The following is a 24,411-nucleotide window of genomic DNA, read 5'->3' on the forward strand; positions in this document are numbered from 1 at the left end:
TAGCATTGGAGCTACAGTGCTTTTGATTTATTCAACTGGCACTATAGCTACAATGCCTAAAGTTTTTAGTGACCAATCACAACTGAAAATAAATGTTTTGAGAATAATAATAACAATGTTATCAGTTTAAAACCAATAATAACTTATCATTTAAAATTTGTTCTAAAAATGTTATGAATATAGCATTTCTCTCAAATAAAAAAAAAAAAAAATCTATTCAGATCCTAAAAATGAAGATATTGTGAAAATATTGTGATATTTTGTTGTATTCTTAAATTTCTTTTTTAATATAATCAAATTAGGTGAGCCAAAATTCACGATTTCATACACAAAATTTATATTAATTTTCTCACTACTGGGGGCAGCACGTGCCTTGCACGTGCAGCCAACGCTAGTAGTAATTAAAGGGGCTTGCTGCAGTTAGAGTTGAGATTTTTTGCACTAATGAAACCTAAATAGATTAAAAGCCATACTTTACACACAATTATCATTTCACATAGGTTCTATTGTTGCAATTTGCTCACTTTGTCAAGATCATATGATAGAATACAGAACACCTAAATTTGTTTGACTAGGTTGAATGTAATCACTTAATTAATAAAAGTTTTTAAAATTTTAAAACATGGCTAGCTAATGAAAATACTTTTGCTACATGTGATAAATATATAGTTATTCTAGAATTTTTTGTTTTAGATTTTATGATATTTTTTGGGTTTTAACTTACATACTATACATGATATATGAAGATGCATTACAAAATCTTATAATACAACCATCTTTATGATTTTTTTTTTCCTAGTAATTTAATAGTTATAGCGAGGGAGCAGAAGGAGGGATTAGAACCATGAATATTATGGACATACCAGTAAATACATGCCAACCTATTAAGCTATAAGCTTGTAACCATCTTTAAGATTTTTTTATTTTAAAAAATTCAGCTGCTAATGGTTTGCCAAGACAACATGTTGATTAAGGAATTGGTATGTTTTATATCCTAGTAAACTACTCCATTCACCATAATTTTTACTTAAATCACCTTATCTACCAAATTCCCATCTAAGGTAGGTTAAAAATGTTGAGGAACATCATATGTACGCTATTATTTATGAAAATCTCAATCTAGCAAAAGCAAACAGCCTATTATAAAAGAAGATTAGCTTAGAAAATTTCGTCATACTAATTTTTCAACAGTCTTATCATTTCATCTAAAAATAATAAATGGTGAATTGTAAGAAGATAATATTGGAGGAACGTGAACAACACTACCAAAAAAAAAAAAAAAAAAAAAAAAAAAAAAAAAAACAAAACAAAACAAAAAACAAAAAAAATTTGAGCCAACAAACAATAATAGAAAGAATGATTCAAATTCTATCTCTATGTACAAATTTCAGTGCCTTAATCTTGATAGATAATGTATGTCTTTAAAGACAGTACTACCTAGCTTTTCTGCAAGTCCTCTTGACAAAATTTTTTGTGAATGGAATGAAATCCTTGTGATAAGAGTTGTACTGACTTGATTGACTTGATAGAAGTATGTAGTGGGTGTGTGTGTGTTGTACTTCTATGTGTCGGTATGTTAGTACGGAGCTAGTAGTTGGTTACTATGCCAGCTAATGCCAGCTAAGGGTAATTGGTGCTGTAACTAATTGTAACTACCGGGTTGAGTGGACTAAACTGTATATAAGGTAGAGAGGGATGTATGAGAGGGGTAAGCAGAAACTATACCAACTTTACTAAATTCATGTTTAGCAAAAAAACCTTTACTAAATTCATTCTTTCCTAAACTCCCAATTTTCCTTTGTTCTTCCTATTCTTCATTGTTTCTTCCTTTCCTTGGAGGTTGGTTGCCTCGAAACAACCCTTGAACACAATTACCTTTTAATTGATTCTATCACCTTGCTCAATTTTCTTGGTAAGTTTCCATGTCAGTGTTAAGTCCTTCCAAATCAACTCCTAACAACTCCATTAACCATTTACAATCAATGGGAAAAAAACCTTTTTTTCATTGGCCAATCCACTTTCACCATTGTACTGAAAATTCCAAGGGGGCTAGGACCCACCACTTTGGACAATAAATCAATCATGTAACATACTATGGATTAATTGACCCGCAAGACCATCTGTTAGGGCAACACAATTCGTGGGAGAACAAAACTACATCAATACATTTTATGAATGATAAGTTGGTACCACCATATCTCCAATATTAATGAGTTGGCAAGCATATTTCTACTGATCTACATATAAATTAATATATTTTCATAAATAAATAAATTGGATATTATATTGCAATATTTAAATGGTTAATGTTTGGGGTAATTTTGATTTTACCCCCATAATGTTTGGATTTAAGTCCTTTTGTTATTATGTTGTGATGAGGTAAGTGACATTTGCTCATTCATAATTAGGTTGTTTTGAACCTTATTAAATCCATGTAACTGTAAGATATTATTTTGACTACATTGCAATTTACGGTGATGAAGCCATCATTAAAGTTATGGAAGATATTTCTAGTGAGCCCGCCCGCACTGAATACTATTGCTAGGGCGTATGTGTTGGATTTCACATTTTGGGCCTAATGGACATGAGAAGAGGGTTATTTCTTTGATTCGAGTCATTGTGTGTGTCTCCTGTTTTCACGGATCGGGCCGAACTTTTTCCACCATGGGCTTTTGTGGGGGTCGAGGTTATGGGGTCCACTAGAACAGTACAAATGTTAGGTCCAGTACTGTTCGGCTATTGATGGTCAAAATGTCAGCGTTTGTGAGAACTGTCACAGCTGATTTCTTTTGATTTTGGCTTGCTACTCGATTTGGCTACCAAGTGTTTCCTATTTGCAACCATGAAGAATTTGACAACAAAACCAAAAATATAAGCTTCGAACTACAACATTATTTCAACTTGTCAACCAAATTTATTACATAAGACTATAAATATATATATATATATATATATATATATATATATATATATATATATTTTAGAGAAATGCTATGTCTAGAACATTTTTACAACACTTTCATAATAAATTATAAGTAGCAAGTTATTATTAGTTCTAATTTGAATTTACAACTTAAATTACTTGTTTGCCATCTATATCAACCAATAACAATCTACTATTTAAAATTTTTTGTAAAAGTGTTATGAAAAAGTTGTAAACATTACATTTTTTTTTTTTAATGAATTAAAAAAGAGTAGAATGCAATGATTGGAGTGTCTTCTCTACCTAGGCGTTACTAAAGTAAATACCTAGTCCAAGCCTGCAAGTAGGGGAATCGATAAGCTATAACTGTTATCTTAGTCCCATAAGGATACTAGTGAGCATTGAGCCAAAAGTATGAGGTTTTCTCTAAGCGCTTCCCATTATGGTAAAATTAATTATATTTATATAGATTTTGGCCCAAGTGAAAAAAAAGTAATATTGATGATTGTTTGCTTTATATAAACTAACTTATAACTCCATGCATATGCATGGATTCACTTAAATATATTTAAATATATATATATATATATACACACACACAATAAGATGTGTAGGTATCAAGAATTTTTGCCTTTGGCTTTGGCTTTGGCTTTTTTGACTTGATTGCCTTGCCTTGCCTTGGCTTGAATTCTTAATCCACATTGGAAAGATAACTTCACTCCTTCTACTTTATAAGGCATGAACTAATGAGAAAGAGTACCACTAGTTTGGTTAACCAAACTAGTGGTCATCTTTACAATGTAGGATTAAGAATTCAAGCTAAGACAAGGCAAGGCAATCAAGCCAAAAAAGCCAAAGCCAAAGCCAAAACCAAAGGCAAAAATTCTTGGTACCTACAAGATGCATAATATAATTCCTATATATATAATTTAAATACTATTGATAGTCATTTTTATATTTTGTTAACTCTTTAAAAAAATTTGTAAGGATATTATTAGGTTTAAAATGCAAATTGTTCATTTTTAAAAAAAATTATTATGAAGAACTTTTTTTTTTTAAAACTCTTTGGTTTTTGTACTTAATAACTCACTTGGATAAATATTTATGATGTGGTGCCTCATTTGATTCTAAAATTAAGAAATAAAACTCTTTAAGAATAAATAATTTAGGACACATGGTGCAAAATTGAAACTCTAATTTGGAATTCTAATTTGAATTTCTCTCAGTTTTACCTATTATTATTATATATAGATTATTAGGACATAAAAACCAGTCCGTTAGATTTTTTGCTTGAAAGAAGAACAAAAGTATAAATTGTTATTTAGTATAAGGCAGCTATGGCTTCATAAATAATTTGTTCCTAGTGATTTAAAAGAAACAGCTAAATTACATTAGAAAAGCATGAAGTAGAGAAAGACATCATAGCTTAACCCTCCTAAAAAGAAGAAAAATGGAGAATCCAAAGTACCCAATCAAAGCTCAATCATGATTAATCATTTTTTGCTTAGTCTAAAATGATTAGTGTGATGTAATGTCGATCTTGGGTTAGAGTGCATTTTTCTTCACATAATTGAACAACACTTTTTTTAGAGAAGAAATTGAACAACACTTGGTTGAAGCAAAATGTTATTGAAATAATTTAAAGTTTATATAGAATGATTGTATTATTTAAAACTTGTCAAAGATATGAACCAAAGACCCACGCTAAGATCACATTTTGTTTTTGGTTAATAAATAGGTCCCCTAAGTCAACCAACATAACATCCAAATTTAATGTATCCTGTTATGACAAATATTTTATTTGTACACTTTTTGTGCACACAACCACATATTTTATGCACCAAAAAAAAAAAAAAAAGTTATGCACATCCCATGAAAGACAGGATTATCTAGGTTTGAGTTAAAAGAAAAAAACCAACATATCTTATGCTGTCTATTAGAATGAGTGGACATTTATCTCTCTTTGCCATCCAAAAGTGAACCGAAACCTAGGTCAGAGATGGAAATAGACAAACAGGTCCAAACCTATTACATTCAAAAGCTTATTGGGCCAAGTTGTATTTTTTTTTTTTTTTTAATTGGTAAGAATAATTAGATCTCTTCTTACAATGGAAATATCCCAACAACATCAATAAATCTTAGGTCCCAAATTTTTTGATGACAGCAATAGATCCTCAAGAAAATTAGTTTGGGTCAATCACATTAATATATCATCAATTGTTGAAACAGTAGTCAATTGAGACGACAATTCAAAACATGCACGTAGGTTTGGCATTCGGTTTGTTTAATTATGTACGATATTTTATGATCCATTGTATCCTGTTTAATGTTATATCTTTTATGAATTTATGTTACGGTTAATACTGATTCTTTGAATAGTCTAATATTCGAGTGAGTAGTAATTCAGAGAATGCATAGACTACGCATGTCTATCAACACATTCTACTGCCAACTCTAAGTGTTTAAACTAAATCATAAAAATTCTTAACCCACCAAAGAAGCAAAAAAGAATAGGTGATTCGGTGAGCAATATCGAAAGCAAAATTGCGAAGTGAATAACACTTATGACATGCTAAGGGGGTCAATCTCGTATCAGAGGCTGTATCGGTTTGACCAGTAGAACGATATATTTCGGTATCGGTCAATACCGGTGTACCATTTCTTCAGGTTTACCGTTAATTTTTATATTTATAAATAAATATATATATATATATATATATATATATATATATATGTATGTGTGTGTATTATAATAAATATAAAAGTTTACTATAAAACATTACCTCAATTCTAAACAAATTATTCATGATTTTAGACTTTAGCATCAATTAAAAGAAGAAAAAACACAATATAAAAAATAGAAAGCTTAATTGTTCATTGCATACTAAGAAAGCAAATAATACTAATAAGTTAATACAAATAAGTTACTATTCTGCCCTTACAAAAATTCAAAAATTATAAAACTAAAAAAAAAAAAATAAAAGAAGTTTTTTTTTTTTTTTTTTTGGTACCGACCGGTATTACCCGAAATTGGCCGGTATGGCCGATACATGACCATTACGGCCCATATTTAAATCGGTACGAAACGTTGACATTTCGATATCGATATACATACCGGCCAGTACAGTTGATACCGGTACAGTATGGTATTGACTACTATGCATGTAACACACTTTGGTATTTGGATTAAGATTTGTTTAGAGTTTTTAAAAGTGGTTCCAAAATATAATTTTTAAAATTGTATTTATTCACTATGAAATAAGTATAGGGTGTACACGGGTCAGTTGGGATCTAGTTTAGGGTCAAATTGCTACTTAATTCTATCAACTTTGGTTTGAAATTGCGCCACCTGTCACTGACTATGGGTACATGGGTCTTTGAACGCCACAACTTTACTATTCCAATGGTTGGATTGGTCGAAACCACAAGATCTGGTTGAGATATCATCAATCATGGCAGAGCTATTACTTCTAATGGGGATCTCATTAGATCTGGCCAAGATCTAGCCACATCTAAGGGAGAAACCAACATGTTAGTGGGGCATTATGACTTATTGTGGAAAACGGCAAAATATAATGGTGGTAATTGGTCAAATTTTCTTACAAAGACCCACCATTTGACTCGTGGTTGTTGGATTTTCTTGGCAAAAAAACCCACCACTGATAGGTTCCTTCGTTGGATCAGTCAAACTCTAGTTCGGATTCCTTCGAATTTGACAATTTTGTTGGGTTAGGTCAAAATTGGACACCCTTAGTTCAAGTAAGTGAATTTTTGAATATTAGAAGTAAGTGAATTAAATTTTTTTAAATCATTATAATTTAAATATAATAGAGAAAAATAATACATATGACTGATCTTAACAAATATTTTGAGGATTCATGACCAACTCTAAAATTTTGGGAATAAATCTTTGTTGTTTTTGTTGTTGTATCATAATTTAAATAGATATCAAAATGATAATAGTCAAATAATTATTTATACCTATAATATAGTTATTTTAAAATTGATAAATAAAGCTCTTCTTTGAGATTTTTTTTTTTTTTTTTTTTGGTATAATATATGAAATCTAAGATATCTGCTCTATAATAATTTTTTTTTTATCAAATTAAGATATTAATTAATTAGTTTTTGGTATAAGTGAGAATTGAATTCTAGATATTTTATTCAACAACAATTACAAGAGGCTCTATAGTATAGCCCCTTTTTGCTATGAATTAAGATAATCTACTTCTTTTTTTCTTTTTTCTTTTTTGAGAATATAGTGATCATAGTGACATTTTAGTGTTAAGTCGGTCTAAATCAAATGATTAAGTTTACTAACACTCCGTTATTGACTTGCTTTTCTAGAAAATTTCGTAAACAAAAGTTCCAAGGATATAATATATATAGTATAGTCCCTTATTGCTCTGAATTAAAGTACTCTACTTAAATAAAAACCATTGGATACGGTGATAAATAATACATTTTAGTATTAAGTCAGTCCAAATTACAATCAACTCCCATTAACCTGATTATTAAAAAAATCAAGTCCCAATAACAAATTATAATCAATGGCTAAAAAGGCCTTTTCCTCGTTGGCCTATCCACTTTCAACTTCGTACTGAAATTTCCAAGAGGGGTAGGAATAACCACATAGGACGATATATGTATATATAAATCAATCGTGTAGATTTATCAGTGGGAGAACAAGACAATAATTGTTTGTAATTTAATATTTTATAGGGAAATAATTGTCCCACGAGACCATATCTAAGGGCAACACAATTGTTATTAGGGGGAGAACAAGACTATATCAATACATTTTATGAATATTGAGTTAGTACCACCATATTTCCACTAGTAATAAGTTGGTACAATTCAATATAGTCTGATATTTTATCTAGTATATTTTAGAGGAGTATTAGAATGTTCTGTATGGTATACTCCACTAATGTGACTGAACAGCTAAAATAATTACTTCCTTGGGTTAACACTATCCCATCATCCATCATATAGATAGTAGGGTCGAAGTTTAATTTTCATTTTTTACTTTTTAATAAGCCATTCCTTGCAACATATTCAAGAGCTTCTCTCATTTTAAATTAGCAAATCACACTTGTTCTGTGCGTTTAGATGAGCATTTTTTTTTTCTGTATTTTATTCAATTTATGGTTTTCCCTAATAATTATTAGATAATATTTTTATTCTCTTTTCAAATAAAGTCAAATCGTGTACAAATTATCACACAACCACACTAAATTGGTACGTATATAGCAATAAACTATTGGCAAATTTTTCTTTTTTCCAAAAATGTGCATTTTAGCTTTTAATTGAATATTTAATAATATTTTTGACAAATAACTTTCAGTTACTGTAAAACTCAGAACTCTCTCTCTAAATACAAAAATGACTTTATTGATTAGAGAAAAGAATACAATCTCATACGTATAATCACTACCTCTACTCCTATATATACACAATCTAAAATACAAGCTAGAACTGAAAAATAACTATATCCCTAAATGGAGGGAAAATCTGTTACAACAGAATCAAAACTGATTTGTACACGTGTTTAACTCCTAATTAGCTCTCTAACCTCCTAATCTACGTGGCATCATCTCTTGGACTGAATGAATAACTTGATCATAGTAAGGCATTGATTCAATCAGAACCATTAGATCTTCCTTTACCAGTTCTGATTCTGCTGCAACAGCTGTTTGATCAATGCCTCTTGTCACAATTTCATCTTGAGCTTTTCCCTGATGCTGAGAGCTATTTTGATTGACAGAATGCAACTTAGCTTGATGCAAAGAATCACTCTGCCTTGTAGTTTCAACAGTTACTCGTTAAAAATACCCCTCTCTTAAGATAAAATGGGATCAAACTGAAATTTTCAGTTTGATCTTCATGAAGGCATCCATTTGGGGGCTGTTGATCAACTAATTAAATGGTCAGTAGAGCAATAGAGCTAACACCATCTGAATATCTAGCACATTCAAGAATTGCTCACTCTTTTTTCTTGTTGTTGTTGTATTATAATTTGAATAGATATCAAAATGATAATAGTCAAATCACTTATTTATAACTGTAATATATTTATTTTAAAATCAATAAATAAAAACTCTTCTTTGAAAATTATATTTTATTTTATTTTATTTTATTGATAAATAGTATATGAAATCTATGGTTTTCACTTTATGATGATTTTTAATTATTTTTAAGCCAACAATTGGTTTTTGTTGTAAGCGAGGATTGAACTTCGGAATATAAATGTCTTATTCAATGACAACTATGAGAGATTGTATTAGTTGAACTAACTAAAATCCAACTCTTCTTTAAGAAGAATTTTAAGTGATTGAGGATGCTAACACTGCCATTGACTTGCTTTTCTAGAAAGTCTGTTGAACAATAGTTTTCAATATATATATATATATATATATATAAATCCCCTTTTTGCTCTGAAATAAAAGTCTACATAAATAAAAACCAATGAATACGGAGATCATAGTGAGGTTTTAGTGTTAACTCGGTCTAGATCAAATGATTAAGGATACTAATACTCTGTCATTGACTTGCTTTTCTAGAAAGACTGGTAAAAAAAAAAGTCTAAAGGATATATAATATATATAGTATAGACTAGCCCCTTAGTGCTCTGAATTAAAATAGCCTACTTAAATAAAAACCAATGAATACGGTGATAATGAATTAATGATGACATTTTAGTGTTAAGTCAGTCCAATTCAACTACCAACAACTCTCATTAACTTGGTTATCTAAAAAACAAGTCCCATTAACAAATTACAATCAATGGTTTTCTCGTTGGCCTACCCACTTTCAACTTCGTATTGAAATTTGCAAGAGGGGTAGGACTCACCACATAGGACAATACGAATAAATATATCAATCGTGTAGTGTCTGCTAAGGCAATTGCTTGAAATTTAATATTTTATAGGGAAATAATTCTTCCGCAAGACCATATCTCATGGCAACACAATTGTTATTAGTGGGACTGTGGGAGAACAAGACCATTTCAATACATTTTACAAATAATGAGTTGGTTCCACCATATTCTCCACTATTAATAAGTTCGCACAACCACATTTTCACTAATTTACATTTAAATTAATATATTTTCATAAATAGTAAGTTGAAAACTAAATTGAAATTTACACATTAATTTTTCGGGTGATTTTGATTTTACCCCTTAAGTAAAATTTGGATACGTATTTATCGCTTGGATTTAAGTCATTTCGTCAATACGAACCAAATACCTATGCCAAGATCACATAATTTGTATGATTGACATAATTTAGAGTTCAATTTTGTGTAAAGTTGAAGAATAATTGTATTATTTAAAACTCGTCAAAGGGATGGAGCCAAGATTGCTAGTTGTGTGTGGCAGCTTTGCTGCTGCTTAGTCGTCGACGTTTTGTTTTTTTGTTTTTTTGTTTTTTTTTTGTTTTGTTTTGTTTTTTTTTTTTTTTTTTTCGTGCGTCCTCTACTGGATAATGAAAAAATTATTTTGTTTAAACATTTTTAAAGACTTGGGTTGTTTAATTTGAGTGAAATTGATTTATTGGGCTAAATTTTTTTTAGTTTTGCTATTGGTAATTTTTGTTGTTGGGTTAATTTTTTGGGGCTTGTATATTTTTCTTTCAGATTTTAGATCTATAATTTTTTTTATAGCCTTTAAAATGAGGAAAATGCTAGAGTTACAAACTTTTTACAAATAGTTGATGTAGTGAGTGATTATTGATAAGTAAAAAAATGATGTAAATGGTGGACCCAAATATGAACTAATAAGAATTTATTACATCAATAGTTTAAAAAGTTTGTAGAAAAGTGTGTGGCTATAGCATTACTCTTAAAAAAATTAATGACATTGTTAAATGTAATTAAAAAAAAAAAAAAGCTAAAATTAGTACTACATATATACTAATATTTAAAAAAAAAAAAAATGGAGGGGGCATTGCCCCCGTCAATGATATGAACCAAATACCTAAGATCACTTTTTTTTTTTTTTTGGGGGTGGGTGGGGTGGGGGGCGCTGATTTATAGATTTCTGTTTTGGCGCAATGATTTTTAGTATGTCAAATATATTTTTTTCACACCTTTTGTGTACCCATTTTATGTACGTCCCATGAAAGACAGGATTATCTAGGTTGATTTAAAAGAAACGTATCCTAGAGCTTGTAGTTAATGGATGTCTCTATGGTATGTGCTGCATAGAGGAGGAACATGATCGAACCTTGTAGAATCTCGCCCATGCATGTATACGAATCACTGCATGGCTTGAATGTATCAATTCAAAAACCTTATGCATAGGGGTCGTAGGTGATAGGTGTTGGCTCAAAATAATCACATTAAAACCAATCTTTTTAGCTTCAAATTTTACTTCATTTTGGTTCAAAAGTACAAAACCTGCACCACCATTACCACGAATCAACACAAGAATTGCCCTAGATTTTGAAGGGTTAAATTTAGAGAGATGGTTTTGACTTGGAATTTGGGCCATAGGCTTTGTCAACTAAGGCATGGAAATGTGAGAACGTTTTTTAGTTTGGCATTAATTTAGGGTCTATAGTGACCAAACCATGCGATATAAATCATATAATACTCACATTGGCAGGAGCGAAACAATTGGGTGATATCATTATCAGGGTTTATCATTAGATATCTAGCGAAAACTAGCAACGACAATACATAATATTTTTGTGTACTTACTGATCCACCAATCACAAGCCTTTGATATCGTAAGTACAACATCTTGATAAGGGAAGCTTGAATTGATGGTGATGAAGGACGGGATGAAGCCATTATTGTGTTCATGGAAGATGCCTGCATTGAGTACCATGGTTGGGGCCTTGCGTTAGATATCACATTTTTTGCCAGGGATGAGGGTTATCCCTTTGATTCTGGACATTGCGTGAGTCTCCAATTTGCGTGGATATTTAATGGTTACTTCCTAATGATTTAAAGTATATTTTGTTGGTGCTTTTACAAAGTGAATAGTCTTTTTTTTTTTTTTTTAGAATACTCTTTTAATGGTTACTTCCTAATTAATAGTATTTTTTTTGGTGTTTTCACCAATGCCATTGCTGAATTCTGTTTTCATATAATGAATATTGTCTTTCGATACTTCTTATAACAGACTATTCACTTTTAAAAAGTTAATAAAACATATAGTAAATAATATTTGATTGATACAAAATTTGGCATGTGTTTTAAGATCATAAAGAACATGCAATTCAATGATTAGATTTTCAAATTATGTAATCATGTTAATATTTTAAACGGAAGTTGTAGCATTAAGTAACAGCCAATTTTGTAGACAAACTTTTTCCTATATATAAATGTAAGCCTGAAACGGTACACTGGTATATACTGATACCAAAATATTTTGTTCTAATAGTCAAGTTAATGGTCTTCGAAACAAAATTCAAAACTTTTTCTTAACCACAAATCGCAAATCTAGATTGTCCCTTGTGCCATTTTTTTTTTTTTTTTTTTTAATTTCAAAAAATGATTTAGAGATTTGTATTAAGCTATGGTGAGTTGTTGACATACTTATATGATAGTAGTGTGCATGTTTAATTTTTGGTACACTTAAATATAATTGTAAGAGTCACTATAATTATTTCATTACACTCAACTAGGCTTATCATATTACACACTCAAATACAATCATTACAACCATTGTAAATCTATAGCAAGTGCCTCTAATAGTTGTAACCTTCACCTATGTAAGTTCACTCCAAAATTTCTCACAAGCCAATGTGTCTTTCTTGAGATGACGATATGTTCAGTAACCAATCCAATTACCAATCCACAAGCATATCCTATCACTACCACTTTCCAACAAAATCCTTCTCCCAATGACAATTCATGTCTCATTTCAGAAGTTGGTATCTCATTATTTTCACATTTTTTTGACAATTGAAAGCCACACAATCCAAAGTTTCCCTCAAAAGAGGAACTTTGAAATGTCAAAAACTGCCAACCTTGTGGAATTGGACCACTAAGTTGATTTTGAGAGAGGTTTAAATACTCCAAAAATGTAAGACTTGTTAGCTCCTGAGGGATTTCACCAGAGAGGTTATTTCGAGAAAGATCCAAAGATTCAAGCGCAACTAGGTTTCCCAACAATGATGGGATATGACCCATAAAGTTATTGCTTGATAAATTGAGTACAATTAGTGCCTTGAGGTTCCCCACACTATCTGGAATTTCTCCACAAAACCTATTGTTAGAGAGATCAATAGCTGTGAAGACGGTCAAGATTTTTTCAAATTTCAATTCAACTCCCTTATTCACAAAAGTCATTGAATCTTTGTAATAATTGGAGTCATCTCCCATGTACCCTGACTGTGATGAGTTTTTTTGTACAATTGCACTCCAGTTTTGAAAGAACACAGATGGTAACTTGCCAAAGAAATTATTGTGAGAGAGGTCAATGACATGCAACTTGGATAAGCCAAACAGTATATTAGGCTCCCATATAGGACCATGGAATGCATTTGCTCTCAAGACAAGAATCTTTAACTCTGATAAAGACTCTAACCAAAAAGGGAATGTAGCATTCAATTTATTATTTCCAAGATTCAAAACTTCTAGCATTCGACAATTAACTAGTGATCGTGGAATCTTCCCATGTATTTGGTTGTTATTCAAGTCTAGTGTCACCAAGCTACATCCATTTTTGAATGTTTTAGGCAAGTTTCCTTGAAAGTGGTTATTTTTCATAGCCAATACTACAAGAGAATTGCTTAAGTTCAGCAAACATTGTGGAATCTGACCAGTCAATTGGTTATTAGACACATCAAGGACTTCTAGGGCATGCACCTTACATATCATTGGGGGGATACTTCCTGTCAATTTATTTTTTGAGGCCAAAAAATATTGTGTAGACAATGGGGGAATAGGAAATGACCCTTGCAACATGTTGGAACTCAAGTCTAAAAGGTACATATTTTTCCATGGAAGAACTACTGGAGGTTGCTCAAATTTGCGTAAAAGGTTATAGGAAAGATTTAGGTATCCCAATGTCTCTTTTCCAACATTCCAAAACCATTTAGGTATGTTACCTTCAATGTTGTTGTTGGAAAGATCTAAATATTCCAATTCATTTTGGGCTTCTAGAAAAGTTGGAAATTTAGACAAATTGCATGAAGACAACCACAAATATGAAAATTTGGGGAGGGTTGAACTGATGTTTACTTTTGAAACAAATACTTTGTTACCTGAAAGATCGAGATACTGAAGCTCTTTAAGCTGGAAGAAATTGTTCAATTCCACCATGCCCTTTAGGTTGATTGAAGAAAGTGACAGCCTTTGTAGCTTAGTGAAATTGACAATTGACCTTAGAAACGATTCACTCATTTTGTTTCCACTCAATTCAAGGGAATGTAATGGTGATAAAGAGTTATTTTGGAATTTGAGAGGGACAATGAGCTGATTTTGATCTAGATATAGTGAAGACAATGAAGGGATTGTAAACAAAACCGAGGGAATGGCCTCTGTGAGAGAGTTATGAGACAAGTCAAGCATAGACAAATTAGAAAGTCTACCTATTTCAGATGGGATTGGGCCTTTCAAATGATTTCTGTAGAAATTTATGGAACGGAGGGTAGTAATATTTGTTAGCCAAATTGGGAAGCCACAGTCAAAATTGTTATTCGAAAGGCTTAAGTCTTCTAATTGTGTAAGATTTCCCAAGAAAGATGGTACTTCCCAATAGTAAAGGACATTGTCAAGTCTCAGAGAAGTGAGTTTTGCAAGGTTTCCCACTGTAGATGGAAGCTGACCATGAAAATTGTTATATGAGAGGGAAAGATAAGTAAGCTGTGATAGGTTTCCAATAAAAGGGGGAATTGCCCCTGAAAAATTACTTGAAGAAACATCCAAATAATTCAAGGACTTGAGGTTTCCTAATGTAGATGGAAGCTGACCATGGAAATTGTTATATGAGAGGAAAAGATGAGTAAGCTGTGATAGGTTTCCAATAGATGGGGGAATTGCCCCTGAAAAATTACTTGAATGAAGATCCAAATAATTCAAGGACTTGAGGTTTCCTAATATAGATGGAAGCTGACCTTGGAAATTGTTATCTGAGAGGGAAAGATGAGTAAGCTGTGATAGGTTTCCAATAGACGGGGGAATTGTCCCTAAAAAATTACATGAACCAAGATCCAAATAATTCAAGGACTTGAGGTTGCTGATTGAACTGGGCAATTCACCAGAAATCTTTGTATAAGAAAGATCCAAATAATTCAAGGACTTGAGGTTGCTGATCGAACTAGGCAATTCCCCAGAAAATTTTGTAAAAGAGAGATGCAATTCCTTTAAGGAACTACGGGATCGGAATTTGGGAAGAAAACCAACAAGATCTTGGTTAAATGACATATCAATGGCTTGTATCTTGGGCAACAGGAAAATATCTGAGGGAAATTTGCCCTGCAAATAGCACGAAGACAGAGAAAGAGAAGTCAAAGAAGACAAGTTTGCTAGGGATTGAGGTAGTGACGACGAAATGTTCACATCATCTAGATGAAGTTCTCTCAAATATGTCACGTTCTGGACAAGTGCTTCGAGATCAATTCTTCTGAGATCCAACAATTTCTCATAATAATCACCACCAACAGAGTAAACAAAATAATTGACAGAGAGATCAAGTGAAACCAAATTGGATAGCCCTGAAATTTCCGACGGGATTCGGCCATGTAAGAAGGAACGAGAGAGGTTGAGATGGGTCAACCTTACAAACTGGCCAAATTCAGATGGGATTGGGGACGAAGAGAAGTTGTTGAGGGCAAGGTTGAGTTTCCGAAGGTGACGAAAACTGAAGAGGGTGCTGTTAGAGTTGAGAGGCCCATAAAGCCAACTATTGCTCAGGTCTAAGCCAATCACCTCACCATTCTGTGTATCACATTTGACCCCATCCCAGGAACAACAATCACTATCTGCCTTCCAAGACTTCATCTTTGGATAAGAACCATGATAGTAATAATCATAGTAATCAGAATAATTCCTTTCAACAAATTCTTGTCTTAGTTGCAGCAAATGAGCACTTTGGTCAGGGAGGCAATGATGATGAGAGGAAGTATTAGAGGAAGTTTGAGAAAGAGAAATGAAGAAGAAACAAGAGGCAAGGAATAAAGGCAGGTATTGCTGATTCATTTTCCCCGTACTGAACATCTTTACAGCAGAGGAAGTAAATGGAGAATTGGGTGGCAAGTGTGTTTTAAGCGATAAAGAAGCGATGATATGAGTGGATATTTATACACACAATAATGCAGATAAAAGGAATGGTAGCCAAGTTGAAAGGACTAAAGTAACTGGATATTTATCTTTATTTTTATTTATTATTTTTTGTGGTCTAAATCGAATTGGATTTCACCATATTGATTTGAAAGGACCGTCTGATATAATTAAATCCATTAAAAGGTGCTCATTGATCTTACCATACACCGTTGTGTTAACTGTTTTATTTGTTATGGGTTTAGGCCTCTTTTGCTAATTCCATATTTACAAACAATGATTCTGTTACGAATTTTTGGGTGATAAATATTAATAAAATGTTACTAATATTAGCACATATTCCAGATGTAATGGCCAATCACTTGATAAATCGAAGTACTTTAATTTGGTCACCATTTCAATATCTTTAGGTAATCTTGTAGTAGCTTTTTTTTTTCTTTTCTTTTTTTTGGGACGGGTTGTGGCCTGCGCCATGGGGGTATTCAATGAATTGTGCTCCACAAATTCACATCTCATCCAACATCGTACTATGCAAGCACATATATGCACAAGTCTAACGGAGTAGCTGTTGTTGTTATTCTACATTTTCACTTTCACATCTCAATCTGGAAAAATAATAATAATTTATCAACGATTTTTTTATTTTTTGGTTAGGAGTTGGAATTCTATAGAGTCACACCTAAAATTTTTATTCCCAAGGGTGAAGAGTCTCATCCATGATAGTAGTTTGTCGACAATTTTGGAGTTGCTTATTGATCTTCAATAGACCAGTCGAGGTCGGTCACATGTATTCTTTTGCTCCATTCCATTCGAATTGAAGTTGTACTTTTTGTTAATTTAATTGATAAGTCATTTTTATTACTTTTATTAATGTTTATATATTTTTAATTATTTTTTATAAAAGCGAAGTTGGAAAGACAACAACTTGAATTCATGTTCTTTTGGCATGTCATGTGCTAAGTTTTCTGAGAATTGTTTGTAGGAGACAAGCTTTTGTTAATGTTGTTCATGGCCTGGTGATTTATGAATTTTGGTTTTAATAACTAAAATTCATAAATCACATTCTACCAACACCTATTCAAGCTGGGCTTGTCTACCAAAAAAGAGAAGTTTGAGGAACATCATATATAAGAACAATTTACGAAAACCTCACTTCAGCAATGACAGACAACGAATAAATAAATAAAATGGCTAAAATATTGTTTTTGAACCTAAGGTTCGTATAAATAAAGAATTTTTTTAATAGTTTAGAGATGAAAAAAAAAATTACAATAGTTTGGGAATTATAATTGAACTTTTAAAACTGAAAATTGACAAGTATAATATTTTTAATAGTTTAGGAGTGAGAAATGAAATTTTTAAAGTTTAGAGAAGAAAAACAAAATCCATGTAAAATTTAAGGATAAAAATAATATTTTAGCCAAAAAAATTTTAATAGAATAGGAAGTTTTCTTCTTATTAATCTTTTCATAATCCCATCATTAATTTCATTTTAAAAGAATAAATAATGACTGTAAGAAGATAATATTAGATGTAACATGAGGATTAATCTCCTCTTCCCCTCTCCCTTGTACCAAAACTTGCTTACGAGACAATAAAGTAAAGTGGAAGACACTACACAAATATAATACAATTTTTAGTCATCAATCATAGACAAAATGAGTCAAATGCTATATTTCTATCTTCAATTTTCAGTGCCTTAATAATCTTGGCAAACAATATATTGACTAGGTTTAAGTAAAGACAAAAATTTTGAGGATGTTGTAATCTTGCTTAATTTCTTGGTAAGTTCCTCCCTTGTCAATTTCTTCCTCTCTCTTTGTCCTTATCCATAGATCATACTTTGCATTTGGATGGACCAATGGATGGGCTGGAATATGTCATCTTGAAGTGTAGAAGACGGAAGTTTGAGTCCTAAGGCCTTTAATTTGATATAAACTCCCGCACCAATTTTCCAAGTTCTTGTTAGGAAATAGTTACATCAGAATTAGTGGACCTTTCTGAATTCTTGTTAGCAAATAATTAAAAGAGAAGACTATTCAAACGGAAGACGGTTCCTCATATTCTTTGAGAGGACCTAGTCATGAATCAATGAATGTTATTGTATTTGCAATTAGACATTTGAGACAATGCAAAATTTGATACCACGTTAAAGGTCATTATCATTTGGTAATCAAAGTAACGAATGTTGACTCTCTTCTTTTTTTCTTTTCAATGAATGTAGACTCTAATTCTTGTTAGCAAATAATCACACGAGAAGAATATTCAAATGAAGATGGTTCCTCATATTCTATGAGAGGACCTAGCCGTGAATCAATGAATGTTGTATTCGCAATTAGACATTCGAGACAATGCAAAATTTGATACCATGTTGAAGGTCATTATCATTTGGTAAATCAAAGTAACGAATGCAACTCTTTTTTTTTTTTTTTATTTTTTTTTTATCCTTTTTTCTTTTTAATAATTCAACGGTTACAATAATTGGGGAAGAGAGATTTGAACTCTAGTTCTCCTAATAAAGAAGAAAAAAATTATGCCACAGAGTTACAATACCTTTGACAACGAAGGTGAGTATTAGAAATGCCAAATAAAATGTTTTTACAAAAGACTTAAACAATCTCGTTTTTATTCGAAGTGATATTAGTGGTGACTTTTTTTTCTTTCCAGGTGACAAACACCATATCAACAAACCCTTTTAGTAATGAATTTGCATATTTAGTAATTAAAGGGGTTTGCTGTAGTAAGAGTCGAGATTTTTAGCACTAATGAAGCCTAAAAGTTTTTAAGCCATAATCTTACAGTCAATTATCATTTCACGTAAGTTCTACTTTTGCAATTTGCTCACTTTGTCAAGATCATATTAGAGGGCAGCTAAATTTTCCTCCCATTTTGTTTGACCAGATTGAATGTCATTGATTAAGAAAAGTATTTAAAATTTGAAATCCACAAATTTCCACCAAGCTAAAGACCGTATTAACTAGCTTTTCTACAAGTCCTCTAGAAATCCTCATTTCTATTGGTAAGTTTCCCTACTAATTTCCATACCTCCAATGACAACCTCCTTGCACTTTAGGAGATTCTTCCGTTGTCGTAATCGGTTTGGAGGGACTATGAATGGACTGAGATTTGTCAGGTGTAGGAGATGGAAAATTGAGTCATGGGTAGTTAAAATTGGTAACCAATTTCCAAATTGTTGATAGCAGATAATCCACATTGATATATTTAATGAGAGGACCTAACCAAAAGATTTAAAACAATGTTGTATTAATTTGCAGAATAGTTTTGGTTCCAATGGTACAAAATCATAAAAATTCGGACACAATGTGGAACTTGCTAGGAGGTAAGGCGCTTCAATGTTTGCGAGAGATAGAATGCCCTTTTTTATTACCACTATTTTATGACTGAATTGTAGTACAAAGTTGCAGGACCTATATCAATGTCTGTCATAAAATAACTTATTCAGTTATTATTCATTTCTTTTTAGCTACTAGGTTCTAGTTAGCTCAAACTATGGGTTCTAGTTAACTTAATTAGTAAAGTCTATTGTAATTGAATAAGAGATCTGAAGTTTGAATCTTGCCTACACCAAAAATCAATTGGTATGTCTTAGTTGGACATCATAGGTTGGAACTCAAAAAAAAAAAAAAAAAAATCTTTATCCAAATCAAGTTTTTAAACGCAACCATTACGAAATAATTACATGAGAATTAGAACATTAAAATGGAGATGGTCCCTCAAATTCTATTAGAGGACCTTTCCGGATTCTTGTTAGCAAATAATTACATGAGAAGAATATTCAAACAAAGATAGTTCCTCATATTTTATAAGAGGGCCAAGTCGTGAATCAATGAATGTAGTTGCATTTGCAATTTGAAATTTGAGACAATGCTAAAAAATTGGTGAAAATGTGGTAAAATTACCACATTAAAGGACATTACATTTGGTAAATCGAAGTAATGAATGTAGACTTTTTTTTTTTTTTTAATAAATAATTTCAAAGTTACAACAATTAAAGTGAGAGATTTGAACTGTAGTTCTCCTAGTAAAGAAGATAAAGTTATACTATCAAGTTACAAAACTCTTGACAATGACAACAGGCATTAGGAATATCAAATAAAATGTTTTCTCAAATAAAATGATAGTAGTTCTCCTAGTAATGATTTTTTGAAAATTTAGTAATTAAAGGGGCTTACTACAGTTAGAGTCGAGATTTTTTGCACTAGTGAAACCCAAATAGATTAAAAGCCATACTTTTACACACAATTATCATTTCACATAGGTTCCACTTTTGCAATTTGCTCACTTTGTCAAGATCATATGATAGAATACAGAACGCCTAAATTTGTTTGACTAGGTTGAATGTAATCGCTCTTCATCAACCAAAAAAATAAGGTTGAATGTAATCGCTTAATTAATAAAAGTTTTTAAAATTTTAAAACACAGCTAGCTAATGGAAAATACTTTTGCTACATGTGATAAATATATAATTATTCTAAAATTTTTTGTTTTAGATTTTATGATAATTTTAGGGTATTAACTTATATATTATACATCGATCATATATAAAGATGCATTACAAAATCTTATAATACAACCATCTTTATGATTTTTTTTTCCTGATAATTTGATAGTTACAGCGGGGGAGAGGTAGGAGGGATTAGAACCATGAATGTTATGGACATACCATTAGATACATGCCAACCTATTAACCTACAAGCCTGCAACCATCTTTAAGAATTTTTATTTTAAAAAATTCTGCTACTGATGGTTTGCCAAGACAACATGTTGATTAAGGAATTGGTATGTTTTATATCCCAGTAAACTACCCCATGCACCATAATTATTACTGAAATCACCTTATCTACTAAATTCCCATCTAAGGCAGGTTTAAAACGTTTGAGGAACATCATATGTAAGCTATTATTTATGAAAATCTCAATCCAGCAAAAACAAACAGCGTATTAAAAAAGAAGATCAACTTAGAAAATTTCGTCGTACTAATCTTTCAACATTCTTATCATTTCATCTAAAAACAATAAAAGTTAAACTGTAAGAATATGATATTGGAGGAACTTGAACAACACTATAAAAAAAAAAAAAAAAAAAAAAAAAAAAAAAAAAAAAAAGAAAAAAAAGAAAAAGAAAAAGAAAAACAAATTTGAGTCAACAAACAATAATAGAAAGAATGATTCAAATTCTATCTCTATCTACAAATGTCAGTGTCTTAATCTTGACAGATAATGTATAGACTTTAAAAGCAGTATTACCTAGCTTTTCTAAAAGTCCTCTTCACAAAAGTTTTTGTGAATGTAATGAAACCCCTACCCAATTTTCTTGGTAAGTTTCCAGGTCTGTGTTAAGTCCTTCCAAACCAACTGCAACAACTCCATTAACCAATTACAATCAATGGGAAAATCCTTTTTTTTTTCTTTTTTCCGTTAGCCAATCCACTTTCACCATTGTACTGAAAATTCCAAGGGGGCTAGGACCCACCACTTTGGACAATAAATCAATCATGTAAAATACCATGGATTAATTGACTCGTAAGACCATCTGTTAGGGCAACACAATTTGTAGGAGAACAAAACTTTATCAATATATTTTATGAATTCTTCTATTAAAAGAAAAAACCATTTTATGAATAATAAGTTGGTACCATCATATCTCCAGTATTAATGAGTTGGCAAGCATATTTCAACTGATCTACATATAAATTAATATATTTTCATAAATAAATAAATTGGAGATTATATTGCAATATTTGAATGGTTAATGTTTGGAGTAATTTTGATTTTATTTTTACCCCATAATATTTGGATTTAAGTCATTTTGTTATTATGTTGTGATGAGGTATCTTTTAAGTGTTAGCCAAGTGACATTTGTTCATTCAAAATTACATCGTTTTAAACCTTATTAAATCTATGTAAGATATTATTTTGACTACATTAATTGCAATTTGCGGTGATGAAGAGGGGATGGAGCCATCATTGAAGTTATGGAAGATATTTCCAGTGAACCCGCCCGTACTGAATACAATTGGTAGGGCCTATGTGTTGGATTCACATTTTGGGCCTGATGCGCATGAGATGAGGGTTATCTCTTTGATTCGGGGCATGAGATGACCATTAAAAGAAGTGGTTCACCAGCTATATTCAATAGAGAATAAAAAATGCTTCTTCTTTTTTTTTTTTTGGGTGTTTTCGCAAAGTGATTCTAGCATGTTCTAGGAATTACTTAATAAAAATATTCTTTATATAAGAACAGAATGTAGCAATTGCTGCATGATTTCCAGTCTTATGTTAAATTGCTCCGCTATCTCATTGAGATTGCTTTGGCTAGAGAATTTATTTGTAAATCAATTTTATTTGTTTGATTTCCAAATTTGAAAATTTGTTGTAACATATTCTACGTGATACGTAAAGATGCATTACAAAAGCTTATGATAAAGAAATATTTTAGATTTTTAGTTTTAGAAAATTCCACCTAAATAAGACTTAATTATTTTAGATTGTTTTCGAATGTGACAGGAAAGGAATGCACCAAAATTCATGAATCACAATCTACCAAAAACCTATTCAAGCTGGCTTGTCTACGATTTGATTTGATTTGATTTTTTTTATTTTTTTGAGGAACATCATATATAAGAACAATTTACTAAAACCTCACTTCAGCAATGACAGGCAACGAATTAAAAAAAAAATGGCTAAAATAATGTTTTCGAATGTAAAGATTGTATAATTCTTTTTTTTTTTTTTTTTTCCATTCCTAATTTAAAGTTCATTTTTTTATCCTTAAATTTTTTAAAGAAAATCTTCAATAGTTTAGGGATTGAAAAAAAAAAAAAAATTTACAATAGTTTGGGAATTAAAAAATGAACTTCTAAAACTGAAAATCGACAAGTATAATATTTTTAATAGTTCATTAGGAGTGATGAATGAACTTTTTAAAGTTTAGAGACCAAAAACAAATTTCATACAAAATTTAGGGACAAAAATAATATTATACCCAAAAAAAATTTAATAGAATAGGAAGTTTTCTTCTTATTAATCTTGGCTAATTAATCCCATCATTAGTTTCTTAAAAGAATAAATAGTGAATGAAAGAAGATAATATTAGAAGTAACATGAGGATTAATCTCATTTTCCCTCTCCCTTGGACCAAAACTTACTTATGAGATAATAGAGTAAAGTGAAAACACTACACAAAAATAATACAATTGTTAGTCATCAATCATAGACAAAATGAGCCAAATGCTATATCTCTATTTACAATTTTCAGTGCCTTAGTTGGCAGACAATATGACTAGGTTTAAGTAGAGACAAGTTTTGAGGATGATGTAACCTTGCTTAATGTCCGTGTTCATAGATCATACTTCGCATTTGGAGGGACTAATTAATGGATGGGCTGGAATTTGTCATCTTGAAGTGTAGGAGACAGAAATTTGAGTCCTGAGGCCTTTGACACCACATTAAAACTTATTATCATTATTGAAGTAATGAATGTAGACTTTTTTTTTTTTTTTAATAATTCAATAATTACAACAATCGGAAAATCAAGATTTGAACTCCAATTCTCTTAACAAAGAAGAAAAAGTTATGCCATTGTGTTACAAGACCTTTGAAAACAAAAGCAAGAATGTCAAATAAAATGTTTTTACAAAAGACTTAAACAATCTCATTTCCATTCGAAGTGATAATAGTAGCAGATTTTTTTTTTTTGTTTTTGTTTTTTTTTTTTTGTTGTTGTTGTTGTTGTTGTAGTAGGTGACAAACACCATATCAACAAACCCTTTTAGTAATGAATTTGCATATTTAGTAATTAAAGGGTTTTGCTGCAGTGAGAGTCGAGATGTTTTGCACTAATGAAGCCTAAAATTTTCTAAGCCATACTTTCACACTCAATTTTCCACCCAGCTAAAGATTGTATTAACTAGCTTTTCTACATGTCCTCTTGACAAAAGTTGGTGAATGTACTGTAACCCCTGCTCAATTTTCTTGGTAAGTTTCCCTGTCAATTTTCATCCTCTCGGCCTTATGTCAATTTGCACTTTAGGAGATTCTTCCGTTGTCGTAGTTGATGGGGTTTGGCCTCGGAGGATCAATGAAAGGACTGAAATTTGTTTTTAAGCCATAATTTCACACTCAATTATCATTTCATGTAAGTTCCACTTTGGAAATTTGCTCACTTTGTCAAGATCATAATAGAAAGCAGTTAAATTTTCCACCCATTTTGTTTGACCAGGTTGAATGTAA

The 24,411-nt window shown here is 31.2% G+C and overlaps 1 protein-coding gene across 1 annotated transcript in view; it reads right to left on the minus strand.

Moving 5' to 3' along the window:
• Window positions 1-16,137, minus strand: part of LOC126718936 (receptor-like protein 53) — a 78,871-nt gene extending 62,734 nt beyond the window's left edge. Inside the window, exon 1 of the mRNA XM_050421352.1 lies at window positions 13,745-16,137. Within this exon, the coding sequence (XP_050277309.1) occupies window positions 13,745-16,096 (2,352 nt within the window). The 5' untranslated portion in view covers window positions 16,097-16,137. The remainder of the gene's footprint in view (window positions 1-13,744) is intronic.
• Between the last annotated feature and the right edge of the window lie 8,274 nt (window positions 16,138-24,411).

The sequence above is a fragment of the Quercus robur genome, chromosome 3 (genome assembly GCF_932294415.1).
Source record: "Quercus robur chromosome 3, dhQueRobu3.1, whole genome shotgun sequence".
NCBI lineage: Eukaryota > Viridiplantae > Streptophyta > Magnoliopsida > Fagales > Fagaceae > Quercus > Quercus robur.